Source organism: Poecile atricapillus, chromosome W (genome assembly GCF_030490865.1).
Source record: "Poecile atricapillus isolate bPoeAtr1 chromosome W, bPoeAtr1.hap1, whole genome shotgun sequence".
NCBI classification, from domain to species: domain Eukaryota; kingdom Metazoa; phylum Chordata; class Aves; order Passeriformes; family Paridae; genus Poecile; species Poecile atricapillus.
In genome coordinates this window covers 37,970,782-37,992,492 of record NC_081288.1, presented here as the reverse complement: position 1 = coordinate 37,992,492, position 21,711 = coordinate 37,970,782, and the positions used below count along the sequence as shown (strand labels likewise).

General features: G+C 36.8%; 1 protein-coding gene across 3 annotated transcripts in view; it reads right to left on the bottom strand.

The window, feature by feature from the left end:
- Positions 1-21,711, bottom strand: part of LOC131592410 (PRKC apoptosis WT1 regulator protein-like) — a 68,600-nt gene that overhangs the window by 32,379 nt on the left and 14,510 nt on the right. For all 3 annotated transcript variants that reach the window (XM_058863902.1, XM_058863903.1, XM_058863901.1), the window contains exon 3: positions 785-913. In XM_058863902.1, the coding sequence (XP_058719885.1) occupies positions 785-913 (129 nt within the window). The remainder of the gene's footprint in view (positions 1-784; positions 914-21,711) is intronic.

The window sequence follows — 21,711 nt, the reverse complement described above, 5'->3', positions numbered from 1 at the left end:
TAGTTATGGATGGTTAGAAAACTACCAATGAGTGTCACATGCTTGGTTTGTTTGCATATTTTTCTCCCTAAGCACGTGCTGTTGCCTCTGTTGGAGTCAACAGGCAGAGCTGGATGGCCTCAGTTTGTACAGCTGGGTTTGTACATGCTCTTGGGTAAGAGAAGTAGAAACAAGACTGGTTAAAGAGACTTGAGGCACTCAGGAAAGAGACAGAACATTTGCCACAGGTGGTATAGTATGAAGGAGTGGTGTACTGAGCATAATTGGCAATGTTTTGATGTCAAGGAGGGGACTACAGGAATGAGTGTGGTCAGGGGATAGGAGAGCGATAAAAAGGAAGAAAAGGCTTCACAGAGGCAAGGGCTGTTTACCCTAGGGGTTTGTGTATTGGTTTCAATCCTAGAATCAGTAATTAAAAGTCAACAGACAAAAGAAATTGGGAAAATGTGTCCTGATCTAGAAGTCTACCTCCAATTAACCAAATATTTTAAACCTGTCAGTAGTTTTCACTTGAATCTCCCAATTTCTCTCTCCTCACTAAATAGTAATTATGTGATGAACATCAAAACTATTACCTTCAAGACCTCTACAGACACACAAGATTCTGTTGTCAGAATCTTTGTCTCAGTAGCGTTGTTTGTTTTCATACTCTGTTTTCAGTAATGTGTCAACTCCTGAACTTTTTCTTCACATAGGGTATAATCTACTATTAAATACAAAGAAGAAAGTAGCACAAGTTTTAATCTGAGTAAAATACCAAAAAGGAACAATGTTAAGATCTCACCTGGAGTAAGTATGAGCAAGAGGTATCTGCACTGGAACTCTCATTTTGTATCGTATTCTGTTGAGTAATAGCATCCTCTTTCTTCCGTTCCTTCTGCCCTGCTTCATCATCTTCATACTCATCAAGGCTCTAAAATGGAAAATATTTAGTTATCAGTTACAGTCTTTGTATGTTGCTTTACATACTTCCCATATTTCACAAAATTCAGGCACTGGTGAAATATTAATTTCATATTTCAGGAAGTTTAATTAATGTTTAAATGCTTTTCTTTCCACCTAACAGCTTTTTCTTCATCACAAAAGTAAGAAATAATCAAATTAAAATCCAATTTGATAAAGCTTTAGGCAATGCTGTGCGAGTTCAGTGCTAATCCTGCTGTGAGCAGGAGCTTGGACTATACCTGAAGTTCCTTCCTTTGGAATGATTCTACAAACCTGTTTGCCATATGCAATTGTATTACCTTTACAGATAAGAGATCTTCAGGAAATCCAGAAAAGAAAAATAAGTTAATTGTACTCTTCACTCAATAGCTGATCTTTTTTGACATAGTGGCACCTGCTGATGTTGAAGTCCCAGTCTCAGTTACTCATTTTAATTTTGGCTCCCTTGGTTTTCATTTTTTCTTTGAAAATTTACCATTGAAAATCAGTATTTTTTCAATTATATGGACAGTCATTAATTACAGTTTACACTTATATGAAACATTTTGACTCTTCAACACAAATGTTTCATACTAGATTTGCTGAAATATTTGCTTTAGGAGGATTAAGCTTCTAAAGCACTGACTGCTGTCAGGCCAGAGACAGGAAAAGTAGGCAAGTAAATAAAAAAATAAATAATTCGTTTTACTGCCTCTGTTCTAGCTCAAAGCCACGTTAAGGCCAGGGTAGAAATGTGAGCAGTAAACCAGCTTTCAGCTGAGTCAACTGTGTCTAGGTCAGTCTATTAATTCAATGTAGACATTGAACAGAGGGAAAGAAAACCCCACAATCTTATGGTTAGAAGACCAACTTAAAGTAGACAAAACTAAAAAAAAAAAACAACAAACAAACAAAAAAAATTAAAAAAAAAAATCTGATGATGACATCACAAGCTGTTTGCCAGCATTCCACATTAGAACAAGAGATGCATGAAACCTTGTTACCGAAACACAGGGAAATAATCAGTTTAAGACATCAGGAAAAGCTTCTAGCTGAATGTCCAGTACCTTGAGAAACATAGAACAGGACTAGCAGAGAACAAAGATGAATGTCAAATTATTTCAGTTGAAATTTCTAATGCAGATAAAACAAAGTCAATATTCTGAGGCTGAGATACTGACAATCTCTCACCATCTTACACAGAGGACACAAAACTAGTCAAAAGGATATCATGAGAATGCTGGAAAATACAGTATCTTTAAAAACAAAACCAGTGTTATTTGCTAGCTGAAAATAGCACTAGTATATCAAAAACTAACTCCAGCTCCTCCAAAGCAAACACTATGGTGATACAAGTGCTAGAAAACTGGCAAACCAGAAAGGGATATTTTTCCACAAGTGAACCTGAATAAAAGCCATTTAAACTCTCCACAGCAGGCCTCATTACAGCAACACTAATGCAATTTTACCAGTCTACTTCTAACCAACCTTTCAATGCAACTGATGCAGACCTACTCCTATCACTAAAGAAGGTTACTATGGCTAAATCATTACACATTCAAAAACACTTCCATTGATTCTTCTGTAAAAAAAAATAATTACAAATATTTAATGTAATTCTTTTGGGCCCATTTATAAAAAAAACATTTAAAAAACACTGTAATGGCACATTCTAGGAAATGTTCTTTAAATCAACATCCTCTACCTTTTATAAACTGTAAAGCTTAAAAATTTTGATAACATAAACTTAGGTCCTAATTTATCCCATTATCATATTAATCCATTATGAAGTGACACAATAAGAAATATTAAGTCCCTACTGCAACAAGAAATGGAGTGATCTTTGCCTCTTTACAAAGCCAGCCTTGTTCAGAAAGAACTAGAAGCCACACAGAAGATATAATGTAAATTTTAACTAGTGTCATGCAGATGAAGAATGATACTGTGTTAGAAAAACAGAAACATTTTCAGATTGGTATTCCGGTCTCTGAGCTATCACAACAGAGAATGGAAACAACTTTGCATTTCAAAGGAAAAACCTTCTTTAAGGAGAAAAATGAAACTCAAATATAAATATTGTAGGAAAAAAAGTCTTAGTAGTGACTAAGTAGATAAGTGTACCCTTCTCCACAAATTCTCTCCTTCTGATACATGCTTCTCGTAAGCTTTCCAAAGACAACGAGAGTTCCATAGAAATATTTTTCTCTGAATACAATTACATCTGTAATGAAGAATGTTCTCTCTTTTAATAGAAAACCACCTGCTACTAACTATTCTTTTAGCAATTTTGAACAGGAACAAAATCTGGTATGAAAGTTCTAGCCACATAACTTTAGATATTTTCAGTTAGGATTTGCCTGTAATGTCCATTCCTACACTTTCCTTTCTTCTCAGGAAGGTCCAAGATCACCAAAGTCTGCAAATCAGTACCATCAAAACCACCCCAAATAATCCATACTTCCCCCAGGCTAAAGGCCTTCTTCCCAAGCATAGGACAGCTGGTTGAACAGTTCATGTAAATCTAATTCAGAGTGCACAGGCTCTGTTGTAAAGGCTCTGGGGGCTTGCTCCCCACTCCAGCTCATTGCAGCAGGTGTCACAGCACAAGTTTGAGTGGTTAGAACCACAGCAGCACCAGGTTTTTATTACTTGTAAGAGATGAGGAGGCAGAGTCACAAGCACAGGTCGACAGTCACCATCCACAGCTGACACGGCACATCTGGCCAGGGCTCCCAATGCCCTCCTGCCCTAAAGCAGTTTCCTAGTCACTGTCAGAGGCTGTGGTTTCCCAAACACGAAGTATACGTTCCCCTTCCAAACATGCAGACACACAAATTTACACAATGTGTACAAAATGTAGGCTGAGCAAAAACCAACAGGGTAACAACTACATAATTTAAACCTTTTACTGCCTTTTAGCAAGTTATTAAGTTTTGCTTTGATAACCATTAGCCTTAAAAAGGAAATCCACTTGTTTTGACTCATGACAAAATAAGCCTCTCTATTGAAAATATCCTGCCTATGCACTCATCTTCAGTTATTCATTGTTAGCATTATGTTCTTAGCTAACTTTTAGAGTAATAAAAATCAATAAAACCACATTTTGGTTTGTGAGTGAGGGTTGATACATTATTATTGAAAAAATTAAAAATATTTAAAAGTGTTGTTAGACACTTCAAAAACTGTGTTTTTTCAAACTGCCCTGCAGCTGAAACTGCCTCAGCCCACAAGATATTTCAATCAGCTGGATTACTGTGTTGCTCACATTGCAGGCTCTCTCAAACACTGCACTTTGAGGTAAAAACTAGTTTCATATCATTGAAAAAGACATTAAGTACAGCAATTACTTTCTCTGTCAGCACAGCAGAGAAATGGACTTGTAACCACCGAGGTGTAATTCTGACCCATTATATAATTCTCTCCATCCATTCCCTTTCCTCTGCTTTTTTATTTTGCCACCAGGCACATACCATTTCAGATTCTTATTTTCCATTAAAGTCATCCGAGTTTTGTGTAGCAGATATTCAATGTGACATTCCCACATCTGATCTTAATATAAGGAATCCACAGAAATTCTTTAGGTTTTCTAGGATTTCAGTAAATGTTTGAAGCTGTAGTATAAACATTTTTCTGTAAACCTCTAGTATGGAAAATACAAGCAGAATAAGATGCTTTCAAAAGACTCAGACTGAGGAAAGAAACTTCCACAAAGATATCCCCACATTCCAGCACACCATCCCTCCAGTAAGGAGACATTGTACAAAGAACATTTCTAATGATTCACTGGTTTGCTTCCTATAAATATTTGTGCATTGCTAAGAATAAGCAAGAGCTGGGGAAGGGCCTGTCTCTTCCCAGGAAAGAAGCAATATTCCTATCCTGTGCAGATCAGTTTATGAGCACTCACAAGCTGCTCTCACCACAAGAAACCATGCCGAGTCAAAACGTCCCCATTCCCACCCCCCTTCCTGCACCAACCTGCTTCTGCCTTGGAGTTCTGCTGACCAAGCACATAACTGAGGGCTTTCCAGTTCATTTCATGAAAGGTCAGTCAGGTTAGTTTCAGCAGTTTTAATTAGCTCAATTGATTTTGCCTGGACCAGATACAAGCCCATTCAAACTATTTATTTCGCAGAACTCCAGGAATGGAAGTGCTACATCAGCTTTTTGAAAATGATGAGCACTTGAGATAATACCATATTGAACCAGTACAGCAAGATGTGCAAGCAGATACTGTACTCTCAGTAAAACCCTGTGTTCAGTTCCATATTGGGCAATAAATAGAAGCTCTACATCACAAGCACCATTGGTTATCTCAGTGGGCTTTCTTGGCTTAACCATGTAGGACAGGAAACAAATCTAGGCATCTTCCAATTTCCTGAAATAACTAGGAACAATTAAAAATGGCACTTTTAAAAATTTTTAATTTAATTTAAAATTTTAAAAAACCAATTTTACCACAAGGGTATTTCCCATGCTGAGAAAAAGTTCGAAGAGCACTATCAAAACTTCATCTCAAGACACTGTAAAATTGCTAAGGTTTTTATTAAATGTAAATATTTTCTAAAAGCTTCCACAGTAGAAATACAAGACAAGATATAAGAATTGCTTTTTACTCTGAAAAAAAAAACTTATTCAGGTAATTAACTACTGCAACATACAATTTAGGATTCAACATTATCTTTCCCTTGGTTGACCATTCAGAAAAACCTGGAAAATTAACTGCAAATAAAAGATACCTATTCTACACATGATTCTATATGATCACTCTTCTTACTGCAACACTGAGTACCAGACGCTTCCTTGCTTTACCCTTCACAACTTTGATATCAGCTAAGTACCATCTTCCTACCTCTTTGCAGAGTATCAAATCCTTCTGTCAGTGCCTCCCATCAAAAGCAAGCAAAAATCCCAAACCTCTACAATTTAAGATTAAAGAACTTTTCCCCTCTGAAACACTAATTTTAATCATGTTTGTAACACACTTTTATTACACTGTCTAGACAGCACCCAAAATATTTCAGTAAAACAGGTTTAGAGTAATAAAATGTTTTTATTGGAATGACAGTATAATTGGAAAAATTGCATCTTTTTCACTCTACAAGCCTTTCATCACAATTCACTTGCTGAAGTTCTTTTCTTTACAAGTTGAAAATGTTCACCTCTGTTCTTACAGAGGTGAAAAGAGATAATGTTATTCCTAGGAACTAAAACCTACAAACAGTTTTATCAATTACCCAGCTAAAGATTTATTTTTTTAAGACTTCAATTCTCACATTAAGAGAGTCCAGAAAAGGATACTGAACTCCAACACCTTAATCTGCATGATTTTTGTGCACTTTTAATACTCTGCATCTCTAACCAGAGCAGTCCAGTATCAATCATTAGTATAATCACAAACATGGATTTTTAATGTAGAAGAAGAGTAAAAGCAGGAATCTTTGGTATCTGAGATCAAAAGAGACCCTGCACAACAATGGGTCAGTGCCCAGCAGGTGGGCCAGAGCACAGCTGACCGCAGCCATAGGATTCACTCATCCTTGACCATGCTGCCAACAAAGCAACCCTAAAAGACGAGCATCACATAGAGATCAGTGAAATGCACATCTTGCTCTACAAAATTCACAGCATTCCTGATTATAAGTCACGTTTACATTTTTTTTAACTCTATCCTTTTCTCACCCATAGTAAGAATTTATAAGTACCTACTTTGTACATTCAATTATATTCCACAGCAAATACAATTTAAAGTCTCAAAATCCTCTTAGAAATGTTTCTGGAAAAAAAAAAAAACAAAAAACAACAAACCAGCATATTTGTCTGTATTAAGAGCAAAATAACAAAGTATTTTGAATTCTTTTAAAGCTTTATGTAAAACATCAACTGCATCAACATTAGAATGTCAATTATCCCTCATTATAATAACAAAAAGCAGCAATGTTTGCAGTTTGTTATTCATCAAAATACACTGTTTGGTCACCAGTGTTTTCAAACATACCACAAGAATGAGTTCAAAAGTCAAATGTTTAACTTAAACTAATTGCCAAAAAATCCTTTATCACAAATCTTGTCAAGAATGATTGGTGGATATGCTTAATTTAACTACTTAGTACATGATATTAAAAGTCACAGAGTAAAATTCCAGGGATACAACAAAACTTGTCTTGCAGAAGACAAGCTATCTAGTACCACCAAAATCTTTCTAGAAAAGAGAGACATCATAAAAACTATGGATTAGCAAACTATCAGAATTAAGCACCGAACTATTTAATGCTGAACTCACAGTTAACATTTTAGAGCCCTTCTGACTGATCAACACCTAAGAACAAAAGTATCAAGCAGCAACAATGACTGAGGATCCTTGTGCAATGACATCCAACTGCTTACACCTGTTCCATGGAGAAATTATTATATGAATAGAATTATGACTCATCCAGAAGAAATCCCAATCCATGCTCTTAAAAAGAAAATGTAAATCAACATCAAATAAAGGGTCTAAGAAAAAAGCAGCCAAATCCTCCTAATGCTGTTGGTATGATCTTACTTTCAGAGTTATAGGGTCCTTATATAGCACATCTCTGTGTGCTAAGAGTGAAAATAAACATCCTGCTCCTAATTCAAATTTTGCACACTGCTCCTTACTTCTATTTTGATAGTAACATGTCTTTTCCCTCCTCTGCTGATGGTGGACATCTCTACACAGAAATCACTAATAGTGTTGAACATACAAATCTAGAAGTTACAGCAATGGTCCCAAAAATCACACACACTTGAGAAGTGGAGTCAGTCACCAAACTAGTCTCATTAACCTCCTAATTAACATTCCAAAATGATGCATCCTATCTGAAACAAGGATAGCAAACCAGTGGTTGAGCAGAAGAAATATGGTAGAACCAAGTTTGCCTGGTTCAACCAGGGGAAAAAAGAGAGATCTGTTAAAAATATTTCCACTGTTCACAGAAGAAATATTTATCAGTTTGCATCATGCCACAGATGTTAGGAAACAACAATCACAGACTGCATGAGCAGAAATGAGAATTCTTCCGGGATGTATAGAAAACAAGTGATCATTTACACACCTGATGCCCACCTGTGCTATTTTTTCTGTTAAACTTGCTCCTGTATTAGGTAAGATTTTAGATGTTGGTATTAGAGGGCACTTAATGGCTGAACAAAAGCCACTTAAACAACAGCTAATGGAGTAAAAATGGTAAAAAATCACCATCACTTTGACTTTCACTGCCACGTATTTCTGACAAAACTTAGCAAACAGAAACAATGCTCCAAATGAGAGAATTATATATTGTCATGCAGCAAAAAATCATATGGTCTTGAGCACCCTTCTCTTTAAAGCCACAGAAACAGGGAGAGAAAAACATCTTGGAGAAGATTAGCATGCTAATTTCAAAACAGAATTATTCCTTTTAATATGACCATATAACACAGAATGTTCTCTCCCCCAGTACATCTATGGTGCTTCTGAAGAGAAATAAAGATGAGATCAGTACTTGAAGAATGTTCTAAAAGGAGACCAAACAGGTTAATCAGTGGAACTGTATTTCTAACTGTCCTGTCCCCTGAAGCATGCAGTTTGTAGCCATTTATAATGTCTGAATTTCAAGTTGCATTTAATTCTTTTTTTTTTTTTTAATGCAGTGCCTTCATAGAATTCTGCTCTCTTGCCTAATGGGCTAGTTGTCATTTTTCTTATTCTACTCACTGAATCTCATTCAATGTTTACATACAGTGGGTGTGGGATTAGTCAAACCAAACAGGCAAAAAGGCTGATGAAAACCAACTGAGCACAGGCAAGCCAGGACAACAGACTCAGAACCAATCCCAAAGGGATAAAGAAAACTTTGGCACTATACTTAATTTTGAGAGTTGTACTACACTTCTCATTTAGGAGTGAGATCTTCTCAATCTACAAAAACTGATAAAAATATTAATCAGATTTTCTGCACTCCCAGATGTTTCTTTTGAGTCTTAATACAAATGTACTAACCAGACAGAGATGGACTCTACATTCAGCTGTGGGACAGGAAAGGGAAAAGTAGTACTGAATAAGCACTTCAAATAGGATGGGCACTTACCTGGATGAAAAAAAAAAAGTTTGAATTTGATTTCCAAGGCAATAAATAAGCACTTTTGATGGACTCAGCACTGTTGTCAGGAATAGACAGCACTGACCAAAACTGTGTAGGCAGAAAAAGCATATCTGTGGTACTGAAGCCTCCCTAGGACAGATATAACCAGAAAAGATCAAAAAAATTTAAAGTTGTTGAAGTCAACATCAACTATCTCTTGGGAGAACACCTTACACCTACAAATTAATCCTACTAATTAATCCTCCTGATTCTATGAAGTTGTTTCCCAACCTAGAGTTCCAAAATCACTCTTTAGTTCTGTATTTGGAGGGACGTCCTTTTCCTTGGGAGCATTGCCAGTACTTTTTAAATGATTATATCAATGTCCAAGGATCTTGATGTAAATCCAGTCCAGGTTCTCATTGTGCAATCTCACATGCTAACAGCCTAAGAGCCTTCTGTTACCTCCACTTGTATCCTTGCTTCTTATGGAAACTGCGATCAGAAACCACACCTCTTGTGTACCTGGATCTTTTTGAAGTCACTAGTGCTGGCAGGTGTGTGTGTGTGTGGTGTTCCAGACTGTAATTAATACTTAGCAATAGATTCTTTAAGACATGAAAGTTGCACAAGAAGTGTGAGGGGGTTAACTCCAGTTGGTTACAAGTGAAATATGCAGATTAGTTGCCACAGTAATTCAAGGACTAGACAAAACAGGCAGCTCCCCTTCCACCTAAGCAGTCAGCACTGTATACAGCCCTGAGCCAGCTCAGCAGGTGTTTGACTCTTCCCATTCAAAAGCTCTGTGAGGAACTAAGGGAACTACGGTATTGACTTGGGAGTGAGGAGGAGAAAGCGTGGGAGACAGAAAGAGCTGTGGGAAAGGCTCACAGAAAGAACATGTAGCTGATGCCTGGTGAGAGGCAGCTACTCAAGTAAACAGATATTACAGCAGCAAAAATAAGCAAGCAAGCAAAGGATACATCTGTTTCAATGGTCTGAGAAGAAAAACTACACAAGGTACTTACTTTTTATCATCTTTATGTCACTGTCAGAGTGGCTGCCTAATTTTCCCTGCAACATGCATCCAAAAATTTTCATATTTTCATTACCAGGTCTAAGACAGAGCTGGGCACACTCCACTTCCAGCAGGTAAGAAAAACTATGACTTCAGGGAGAGAACATGCAAATAGACAAGACTTTGCCACTGAAGAGTATTTCATGTGCACACTAAACAGTACCAGCAAGTTCAAGTACCTTAGTACAAAAGTAGCATTTGAATATGACGACCTCAGAACAGAGAACAACATGCATAGACACAAAACCAAATCCATCCAGGTGTGAGGAAATCCCAGTATAGGATCATAATGGGAGGAATGAGTCACGTCACACAGTTGGTTCAAAACAACTTCACTCACTGGAACCTTACACTACTGTAACTCATTCCATAAGACAGCAATGCTATTTCTACAAGAAAGCAAACCAGAAGAAAACATGAATAAATAAAACATGGAAAATGCTGAATAAATAAAAGTTTATATTCACAATTGCAGAATTTATAAAAAAAGACAATTTTCCATTACTGTTATTTTAACTGTTGAGTGACTGAAAAAGTTTTGGGGTTTTTTCAGCTAGAGTTACTTGCATACAATATAGCATAAGCCTTGGCCAGGTATTCAGCAATCAATTACTTGTACGTCACCCCATCTAGACATAAATGGCAGCTCAAGCAAAGAGCCTGAGACCAGACAGCTCAAGCAAATCACTAAGATTTCAGCTTATAAAGCATTTATTATCTTGATTTGTAACATCAACTGTAACATGCATTTCTCAGCTTCAAAATAGGAATACTGGGTAAAGTCCTCTCTTCTGAAATACTCACAAATCTGCCCATTACTGGTGACTGGAAAACTTTGCTACAAGGTGACATGGATTTGCTCTGTGCTCCAGACCCAAGGCACTGGCAAGGGTCTCCCTTGCTGAGGCACAGAATAGAAGGGCTACACCCCTTCCCCCCTCCTCCTGAGTGTAATGAAAGCATGAGGTTAAGGTTAAGACTGATGCAAAATTAACATGCATCACGTTCGCCATGGTAACTGTTCACATGCGTTGTTTTCTGTAGACCAAACTGTGGTAAACATAAGGTAATTCAAGCTTTACCATTCCTCAGTGAAAGAAAGGTAAACAACTACATGCATCCTGTAGGTACCACAGCATTCACTCTGTTACCATGGAGCAGCCCTGAGCCATTGCTGTGTCCAGCCCAACAGCCTGTCACTCTGACCAGAAGACAAGGAGAGGAATTCACATGAGTTAGCAACACTGGAAATGGGATTCCATTCAATTTGTCTTGTATAATTACCTATCAAAGCCAAATAATAGTTAATACCAGACTTTTTTCCCTTGATTTAAAGAATCTTAATGACCAAAAAAAAAAAACCCCTTTCAAATATAAATTGATGCTCCAGTAGGGATCTTCATGTTGTTAATGGGAAGACACACACATGCAAAAACAACAAAATAAATCCCCCCCTCAGCCACTGCTACACTTATAGTCCAAACCAGAGGAAAGCAAGCAAAGAAGTATCAGAGGAGGAGTCAGGAATGAGGATTCTGATGTTCACGTTATTAAAACATGCTTTTAATTTCTCAGACTACAAGCTAAAGCCTGTAATAACGTCGTTGGAAAACAGAAGGCTGAGTGAGCATCTGAGGGTGAAAAGGAATGTTTTTACAGGCGCAGTTAGTAAATACCACTGGCTCCTGCAGACATTCTTCCTTAAATGGAAATTAACATTGCATTAGGTTAGAAAAGAATGTCTTGATACAATAGATGTGATAGGGTAGCTATTAACCTTTCAGCACCTGCACTGAATGAAATAAAAATTAGCAGAAAGCTTTATATATACAGCTTTCTGTTCAGTAAATATTTAAAACTCTTTCCCTTCCCTGCCACATGATTCTTGGCTGTGGATCTGGAAGAGCAAGGAATCCTAAAGTCTCACAAACTATATTAAAATAATGTGGAAACACAAAGTTTTTTGCATATCTATGACTAATTGTGAGAGGGCACTAGACAATTTAAAGAAAGGAAACTACTCTAGATACAATCAGAACTGAACCGTCACCCTAAAGTTGAGCCAAACTTTATTTCAACACTAAAATAACTCTGCATTGCTTTGATTTTATTTCTACTTCCTATTTTTTATTTTCATGTCCCCCTGCAACTGCTTTTTCCAGCCAAGAAAACAAGACTTCTCCCTCCCCCAAGATTCCTAAGAAATTTAACAATGTAATGGACAAGGGCTGAGGTTCCACAACAGCTAGAATCAGCAAGTGTCCATTTAGCTATACTCCAACTCTTCCTCTTTCCTGCTCTGGCACAAGGGCATCTACCAGTCCTCCACACCCCTCCACTGACACTGGCAAATCATGAAAGGGAATTTCCTAGCAAAAAGGTACCTCTATGAAAATTGAACAATATTTTGTACACCTTGGTCTAGCTAACTACAGGATCAAATGGGTGCCAGGACCAGCACAAGCAAGCCAGGTAAAAGCAAGGATCTAAAACTGTCTGGACACAGAAAAGGATAAAATCTCACAAAATTAAAACCTCAGCAATTCAAACCAGAGAAACAGGGGTTCAACAGAAATTCATCTAAAAGCACGTACTAACATTTAACATTACTAACTATTTTGGGATATAAATAGTATGCCTGATAACACTAATAAACACTGTTTTTAGAGGGAAAAACTACTCATTCAGACTTCAGAGCTCCAACACAAGGCCCAGGTGACTTCTTGAACCTGCAGGCTGTTTGTGCTACAGAGCACTTTCCCCCTTGTAACCTGCACAGCTGCTATTACTCTAAGTTGAGAAAAGAGGACTACTACAGGGCTGCAGAGCTCATCCATCCAACCACTGGAAGTTTCACCACCATTCCACATCACAGTATAGCCCTGTGTTAACATTCCTTAGGTAAAAAGCCCATCAAGAGTCAAAGACTGGATTAACACGCTTCTTCCCACATGTTCTTCTTGGCTCCATATGCAGCAGGGCCATTGCAACTGAAAGAAAACTGCAACACAAATATAAATGAGCAGAATAGAGAGACAGGAACAAGCTGAGTTTAACCTGCCTTGTCCAACATAAACAGCATGAAGTCAGAAATGCCTATAGTCTGGTCAAACAGCCCAGCCTCACCTCCTGTTCATCCTGACACCTGCACTGCCCATCCTTCTGTCTTGGCACATTTACCTGTACAGGAACTGATAGCACCAAAAAATTAATTCAATTAATCCCAAAAATGTTAATTTTCAGACCTGCCACTTGCCCTATTATTAAAACAGGTGCACAAACACAGCTGAGAGACAAGGACCTGGCCAAACTCCATGTGAAATTTGTAATGAATTACCCCCTCTCTTGGCACAATATACAAAAACACATTCAAATATGTATACCTTGTGTACATAGCATACCTCACGTTCGTGACCTCTCCTGCTAACATATGCAAATCATTTTAGGAAAAAATATCCATTAAAAACATGACCACAAAGGATCATAACACAGGCACTGCACTATGCCCTATGCTGCTAGGATTTTAGTATTCTCCTATTTCTGCTTTAAGAAAAATTTTCCACATCTTTTAACAGGGAACCCCTTTTTATAAGTAGAGCTTTGTACACATACACACTTCTATGCCTTTTTTTTTAACTGTACTTATGACAACAATTGTAAAGATATAAAGAAGGTATTGATAATTTCGCTGCAGTAGTTTATACCTGGAATATAAGTGGGGCCTAGGATTTTTCTGGCTATCTTATTAAATGGAGTTAGGATAATGAAAGGCTCTGACTTTCTTCTGTTGCTCCTTTTCTATTTATGGTTTGTGTTTGAAGACTGTTTCTGAACTGTGGAGAGGGAAGCAAGACACAGGTACATCTATGCATTCTCATACCAAGCACCCACAAAGGCTTTCACAGTCATTCACTACTGACACAAAATGCTGTAAGAAAGGTTTTCTCCCAAAATCTCAGCTCACATTGTAAACAACCAACTGGGTTGTTGAAAACAAAAACATACCTTGCAAATAGGATGCAGACTGATTCACTTATGCATTTCACTCAACCTAATAAGATTTTGTTGCAAGAACAAGAATAGATTACAGAAAAAAACCCAACAACATACAAAAAGCCACATCCAAAAAAGGGGCATAGAGCAGTTTGCCTAGAAAAGCAATCTTCATCACTGGAAATTTTAAAGTCCACATCAACGGAAGATAAATATCAGGAATAACACAGGTGTAAGAATGCTGTTGGGACAAGATGACAAACCAGACAGTTCTTCAAGACTCCCTACAGCCTTATTTTCTAGGAGTTTTTAACAGTACACTCTTTGCAGGAAGAGTTGTGATGGCAACAGAAACAACAAATAAGAATAACAAACTGCACCAAGAACACATTTATCCTCACCAACCTTCATGCATCTATCCCACAGAAACCACCTGCAGCTGGACAGTAAACTAGGAGGAACAAGCGTGAGCAGCAGGGCAATTTTGCTCTCACACATATACGATGGGGCTGGCTCAATCAATGCTGGCTCTTCATCAGAAGACATAGGTACAGAACAAGAATTCCTCTAAGCTGAATATAGTTCAAATCTGAGAAGGTAACAGTCAAAAAAAAAAAAGGGGGGGGGAAATAAAAAAAGTTGTTCCACACCTGCTTTGCTTTCAAATACATTCCCACTCATCCCTGCCAAGGAAGGATGTTGGCTTGTTTCTGGAGTGTTTTCAAGCACAGAGTATCAGTTCCTAAATTATATTCTTCCCTTCTTGACCTTATCCAACTGACTGCACCAGTGTATTAACTTCAACTACTATTAGTCTATCACACCTACTGAAGAAACTAGTTCACACCTACTTTCCCTGTTAGCTTAATCAAAATTACTACCTTTCTTACAACCTCTGCCTTCCTGCTAACACAAGGTATTTACAAGATAATTACAATTGACTTCTGTGATGGTCTCAGTTAAAATACTATGAAAAAAAGATCAGCTAAATTACACTGCCTGTTCATTAGTCAAGAAAATTATGTAAAATACATCTCCCACTAATTTACTTGCAACTGACTCCTGTCTAGATAACATCTGCTGATCTAGATTTATGAACCTAGAATTGCTTTTGTAATTATAATCATAATTTTATATTCAAATTCTCTGAAAACTTCTCCAGTATTCCAAGGTTTCTTAGAAATCAGTATTTCTAAGTATATTCTAAGTATTTCAGTATATAGACCAGAGACTACCACTGGTACTGCTGGACACTTGCATTGAGAGCAAGTTATCTGGACATGATCATTTTCAAATGTTTATCCCTACTGGAGATGAACCAGCTCCCTAGAAAAACCTTTTTAATGTGAATACTTACACTTGTTTCCACTGGACAGAAAACAGAAATATTTCTTCAACACGTACTCCTAATGGCAAGTGCTCATCAATGTAGCATAGTAATCCAAATCTAACCAGAAAGACAACAACATGACTTACATTATGACTGAATAATTGTTTGAAGACAAGAATTGCACTTTTAAGTCAGATGGCTCCTACAAATGAAACATAACACTTGGCCATGCCCATGCTACCAGACCTTGTAACAGAAAACATTCATTTAAAGTATCCAAACCTACCGTTTGAAACAACCCCCTTATTTCCCATTGTAATGGGCTAACAGCACACATTAGTAGCTCTGCCTGAAGTGAGATGGGCACACAAGAGGCACAGAGCCCAGTACTAACACCATCACAGCTGACAACTGACCATAACCCCAAGTCTAAAGCAGCTGGACCCTTGAGGATCTTGCCTGGCAGATAAATGCAGGTTCTACTGAAAGCAGGACAGGTCCGACCCAAACTGCAGTGGTCACAGTTCTCAGTAAGAGATGCTGCTGTACACTTCCAGAGGAAAGATCTGAAAATTGCTGGTCGAGAAGTTTATCTGTGTATGGAGCCAAGTGTTGGAAACACTGAGGATTTATCTGTCTCCACTGGCTTTGATACATAACTTATTTATAAACTCTTAAAAAAAACCAGACCAGAATTGTAATTTTTTGTTTTTCTTTTTAATCAATCCAATGGATTTATTTATTACACTTCTACAGTGCTTTGATTTGTGGTTTTCTGCATATGCTCACCCTCCAGTGTGCAACACTTCTGGCAAAGCTATTCATGCTGAACTTTTAATTATTCAACAGCACAGACTAAACATTTACCTCTATTTGCCACAAAGCACATGCACTGCTACAGTCTATTCTTAAAGACAAAAATTTTAATAGAAGTATTTGTAAAGAATGCCTATTTTGAAACACAGCATTCAATTGCTTGGTGAAACCCTTTGGCAAGGATATTGTGCATTCCTAGGAGGATTTAAATTAGTTTGCTGCAGAACAAAACCTGGGTTACGGATAGTAACTTGGATACAGTCACACACACACACAAAAGAGAACATTCTCACTCCTCCTGATCTTTTTCCTTGAAAAACCACAACCATCAACATGCAAAGTCCGTTTTAATAAGATAATGTGAGGGGGTTTTGGGGAAGCAAAAAAATACTGATTGCAATACAGTTTCTACACCAAGTTAAACCTGTTTATACTTCTCAAAACTACTATGGAATGCAACTTTGTAAAATCCTACATTTGGAGCTGCAACTTTTAAACTGACATTTGAAAAGACATTTAACATTAAAGAGTAGAATTGTACATCTCAATTTGAAATTCAACTCCTGATTTTTTTAATATGATTTGAGACATGCTTGCTTAAAATAATTTCTTAGTTGGTCACTCAAAACTCACTTTCCTGTTCAGCTTATGAGTCAGGCATCAGAATAAAGACAGGCCTTAACATAAAAAAAGAAATTTAAACCAGTCTCATTAAAACAAGGCTTCTCAGCATTCAGTTCCCATCTTTTAGGGAATCTTCATATACATGATAATTAGCTTCCTCAAAGGCTAAGGCTTAAATGTCATTTCTTTGTGTTGTAAATTCTAATTATTCATAGTAAATAAATTAGTGATACTCTTTTATTCCTTTAAGCAATGCAGAAGCTTGAAGTAATCGTACAACTGGCAAAAATTAGGAGTTCCCAAAAAGGGAAGTAAAACTTCATTCTTCACATTCCAGTAGACTTAAAAAGGGGTCCATTAACACTAACGGGGAAAGGGCCAGTGACCTAGAACTTTACTTATGGTCCAAAACTATTAATGAAGTCTGAAGAATAAGGAGTAATGGGTATTCAAAATCCCAACTCCTGTGATGTAGCAGGAGAATGAATAAGCTGTGCTCTAATTTGCTCTGACATGCAGCACATCATGGCTGCAGAAGCAGTATGTTACAACAGACCATCTTTCAGGAGTCACATTCTTGGGAAACAGCCGATTCCCGGGGATTCCCACACAACCTTTAGTTTAATAGCAAAATACCTTAGAAACAAACGACATATCTTACATACAAGTCATGAAGAAAGAAAAAGAGTTGAGGGGGAAAGAACAGGCTATTTAGCCTTACTTGAGGCAAGAATAAAATCAAGTGGACTTTATGACCACTCTAACATTATGATTATTATTGAGCTTTATCCCATCTGTAAATTTTAAATTAAGGACATCACAGTCATTCAGTACTGGAAGACAGAGACAATTTTAATGTGTTCCTTGAAAAATTCCCTTGAAAAACTGTCAAAAGAAAAGGCTTTTCAGCATCTCAATAGACAGCTCTTGTTCCCTGGAGCATTTTATAGACAAATAAAAGCATAATATAAACCAGTATTAAAATGACAAAATTATTTTGAGCTTTCCTCAGACTTACTCAGATTTGGGCTCCACAACTAAATCAAGCACTTTATTCACAAACCAGCTGTTCCGCACCATTCTGATTAGCAAAGCAAAGAGAGAGTTTATTTTCGCATTATCCATAAACAAGTTTAATAACAGCATGACTAAAGAGTCAAATCAAAATCAAAGGAAGAAACCCATTTTTCAACCTAGAAACTAAGAAGAGCATCACCAAAAAGTACATATCTGAGGATTCACATTGCCCATTAAGGGAAGCTTCAAAAACCCAATAAATTTCATTGGACATACAATTTAGAATTTGGCTTTCTGAATGGAAACCAAGGAAATAAAATAACATACTTGAAAAGTATGCCAAGTTAAGCCAAGTTATTCACAAACAGTAGTATCATTCAGCTTTCAGAACCATCCTGCAAAGAAAAACACCATGCAAAGCACTCTATCACTAAACGTATCTTAAAAAGAACATATATATTCTTCTTACAATAGCGAGGTAAGGACTTTCTTATGAGCACAAAGGCAGCACATAGTTTTTTATAAAAGCAAGCACTATCAGATGATTAAGATATTGGAATCAACTTGAAAAATTATTAAATTTTTCTATTAGTCAGAATAAACTTAAATTTTAAATAAATAAACTTAAATATTAAAAATAAATTTAATGCTGTTTTCACATTGAAAATTAATCTATCTGTAACTGCAGAACAGATACATTTGTATGTGTATTCCATAATTCACCAAGACTATGAATCTCCTAGAAAGCTCTTGTAAGCAGTACCTGAATTCTTTAAAATAATACAAATATGAGAATACATATCTATCCAAATAAGCACTGAGTATTTTTATTACTAAAAATACTTCTGTTTCAACTAAAATGCTTCAGGTTAAAGAATAAGGAACAACCTAAAAAATATTTCCTACTTAGAATTACTGCATTAGGGGTATCATTTGTGGATTCATATTGATTTCATTTTTTGAAAAAACAGCTGAATTAAGGTCCCTAAGTCCCTGAAATATTTGGAAAGAAAAGGATCTGAGAAAAATGTAAGCTTTTACTAGCTTCTGAAGAAGTTACCTTGAGAAATAGGTAACTCTTCCTTTGTTTCTTAGTCCTTAATAAAAAAACAACACACACTCTCTGATCTGTGTCTGATGACCAGTAACTAAGGAGAACCAACAAAAAGACACTTCTCTCAGATATGCTGCAGCTCACTTACAACAGCAACTAAGAAAACCAACAAAAATAATAAGCAATGTTTTATACTCCATTTACTCCTATTTGAACATGATTGAAGTACCGAATCAGAGTAATTTCTGAAACTAGGAAATGAAGTAAACAGCGGGAAAAGAAGCTAGAGGGTTTTTAGAGCAAGAGCACATGAAGAAGAAGGGCTTGTTCAGCCTGCTAAAGAGGAAGTCAAGGAGCAATTTAATAGCAAGCTCGATCTGAAGGTTAGTTACAAAGATGATGGGAGCCAGGCTGTTCGCAGAAACAGCAGATGATAAAGCAAAGCGTACAAAATGCACCAACTGGATACTAGGAACAATATTTCAGTAAGAGAGCAGCAGCACAGCACTGGGTCAGGTTACTCAGAGATAGTTGGAGAAACATCCTTAAAGGTTTTCAAGCTTCAGGAAGACAAAGTCAAGGCTGACCAGATCCAGGGCTGCTCAAAGTACTGCTCTGAGACTTCCAAAGGCCTCCTCCATTCAATATTTCCATGCATTTACAGAGCCAGGAGGGCTGCTTTATTTATTTTTGATATGCTGTCACCCACTTTCCCCCAAAGTGGAAATCTCAGGGACCACTTGGATTTTATTTTTCTTACATTTGGGCAACAATGAGATCAATACTGCCTTTTTGAGATGATTGAGGCAAAATGTTCTGTAATTCAAAGCTCTGTGTAAAGAGGCATTCAGGCACAAGTCCAAAGATGCATCTAAAAAAATGTGCAGAAGCAAACAATTTGGAAAAAAGAAGTCCACACAAACAAATAATCAGATGCATTTGAAAAGTTCTCCTAAAATATCCAAAGGAAAATCTTTTAAAATCCAAAGTTTATGGTTTTGAAACAGCCAATTGATTCTCTATTATTCATTAGGGGAAAGAAGAAAGATGGACTGTTTAAATTGCACACATTTTTCTGGATAGAAGTATACTTCTTCCTGCAACATTTCCTAAAGTTACCCATGTCCAAAAAGTGAGCTTCCCTATCCAAATGTACTTTTACTGCTTCACTGTTCTAACTCTTACTCTACTGGCTACATAAACAGATATATAGTAAAGTCACAACTCACACCACACACTATATGACAAAGATTTTATATATATATATATATATATATGGATTATATATATATTATATATAAAAATAATTATATATTATTTGGAACGCAAAGGCATTCCAAATGCATCAAATCCAATAAAGGTCAGCTTTGTGATCTGATAGTTCACTGAAATCAAATCAAAATTGCCAAGATCAGAAATCTCTCTCCCTGCCATGAATTATTTTCTGCTCCTTTCTCTTGGTGCATTCACTTACACTGCATTTCCTTCTGGTGCGTATCAGTTGGATCATCTCATTTTTTGGCCTTTTGTTATGCAATCTGTAGCTATAATAATAATTATATAATAGTAATAATAATTACTGAGAGCGGCAACTTTCTCAGATTTAAGGAGAAGACGAAATCTCAAGAGGATTCCCCAACCTTCCCCCTTCGATATGAAAGGGCTATTTGATGAAAGCAAGTAAACTTACAATAAATAACTACAGTAAGCAGTGGCTGTACTGATAAAGGCTATGCTGGAAATCAGTATTTGAGCAAAATTAGAAACCAAAGACAAAAATAATGAAATTTTCTAACCAGTTCATAGCAGTGTAAAAATAAAATCAGTAAAGTTTGACTTGGAAATTAAGGCTGCCTTCAAATTAAGCTCAAGTGAAAAAAGCACACCCTTGAGTATATTTTAATTTTATTCAGTTCTCAAAACAAACCACACTTGGTCCTCCTCCCCTCACATCTGGAAGTGATGCACCCATTTCTGGTACTGTACTGTACCAGCAGATATAGCACAGAGATTGCAGTGTATAAACTTCACACCTTTTCCTCTAGCTCTTTACTGTCAAGAGACAACAATCAAGTAGTTTCTATGGGGACTAAACAGGCAGCTGCCAAATGTCTGAAATGCGTAAGCAGGCAAAACAATTCCTTCTGCCTCATCACAGGCCCATTTAAGTACCTTGCAGCAAAAGGCACTTAAAACAAAAATTCACAAGTCTTCACTTAGCTCTATGGTTCTCTTTCCAAATCCTTTAAAACAGTTGAGTGGAAATCGTTCCCTCTTGTTATCTTTGGTCCAGGTTTTGGCTCTGTCGAATCATGACATACACACAACAAGTAAACTGCTCCAACACAGTAGCAACACGACTGTATGGACTGAATTCCTGGCAAGTTCTTTGAATCCTGGGTCAGTTGATTACAACAGCAGATATCTACTTATATTTCAACAAGAACTGACTCAACCATCATCTTCAAGTTCAACACCCCCTAAAAATCAAGGGATTCAATCCAACTGTGTATAAAACACTCTGACTACTAGATTAAATATTTAGAGGACAGGATTATGTTCTGAACAATAAAAAGAGCCTTCTGGAGATAGATGGCTTTTTACAAATCCACCTTTCAAGGACAGCTCCATCTTTTGAAGAGGATTGGTCTTGAAAGTAAAAAGCACTCATCTATGAACTCATTTAAATTATAAGCAGCAAATGCATTTAAGCAGAAAATAAGCACATTCTTGCAAAGCTTCCCAATTTAAAAAAAGTACAAAAAACTAAACATCCATGATCACATTT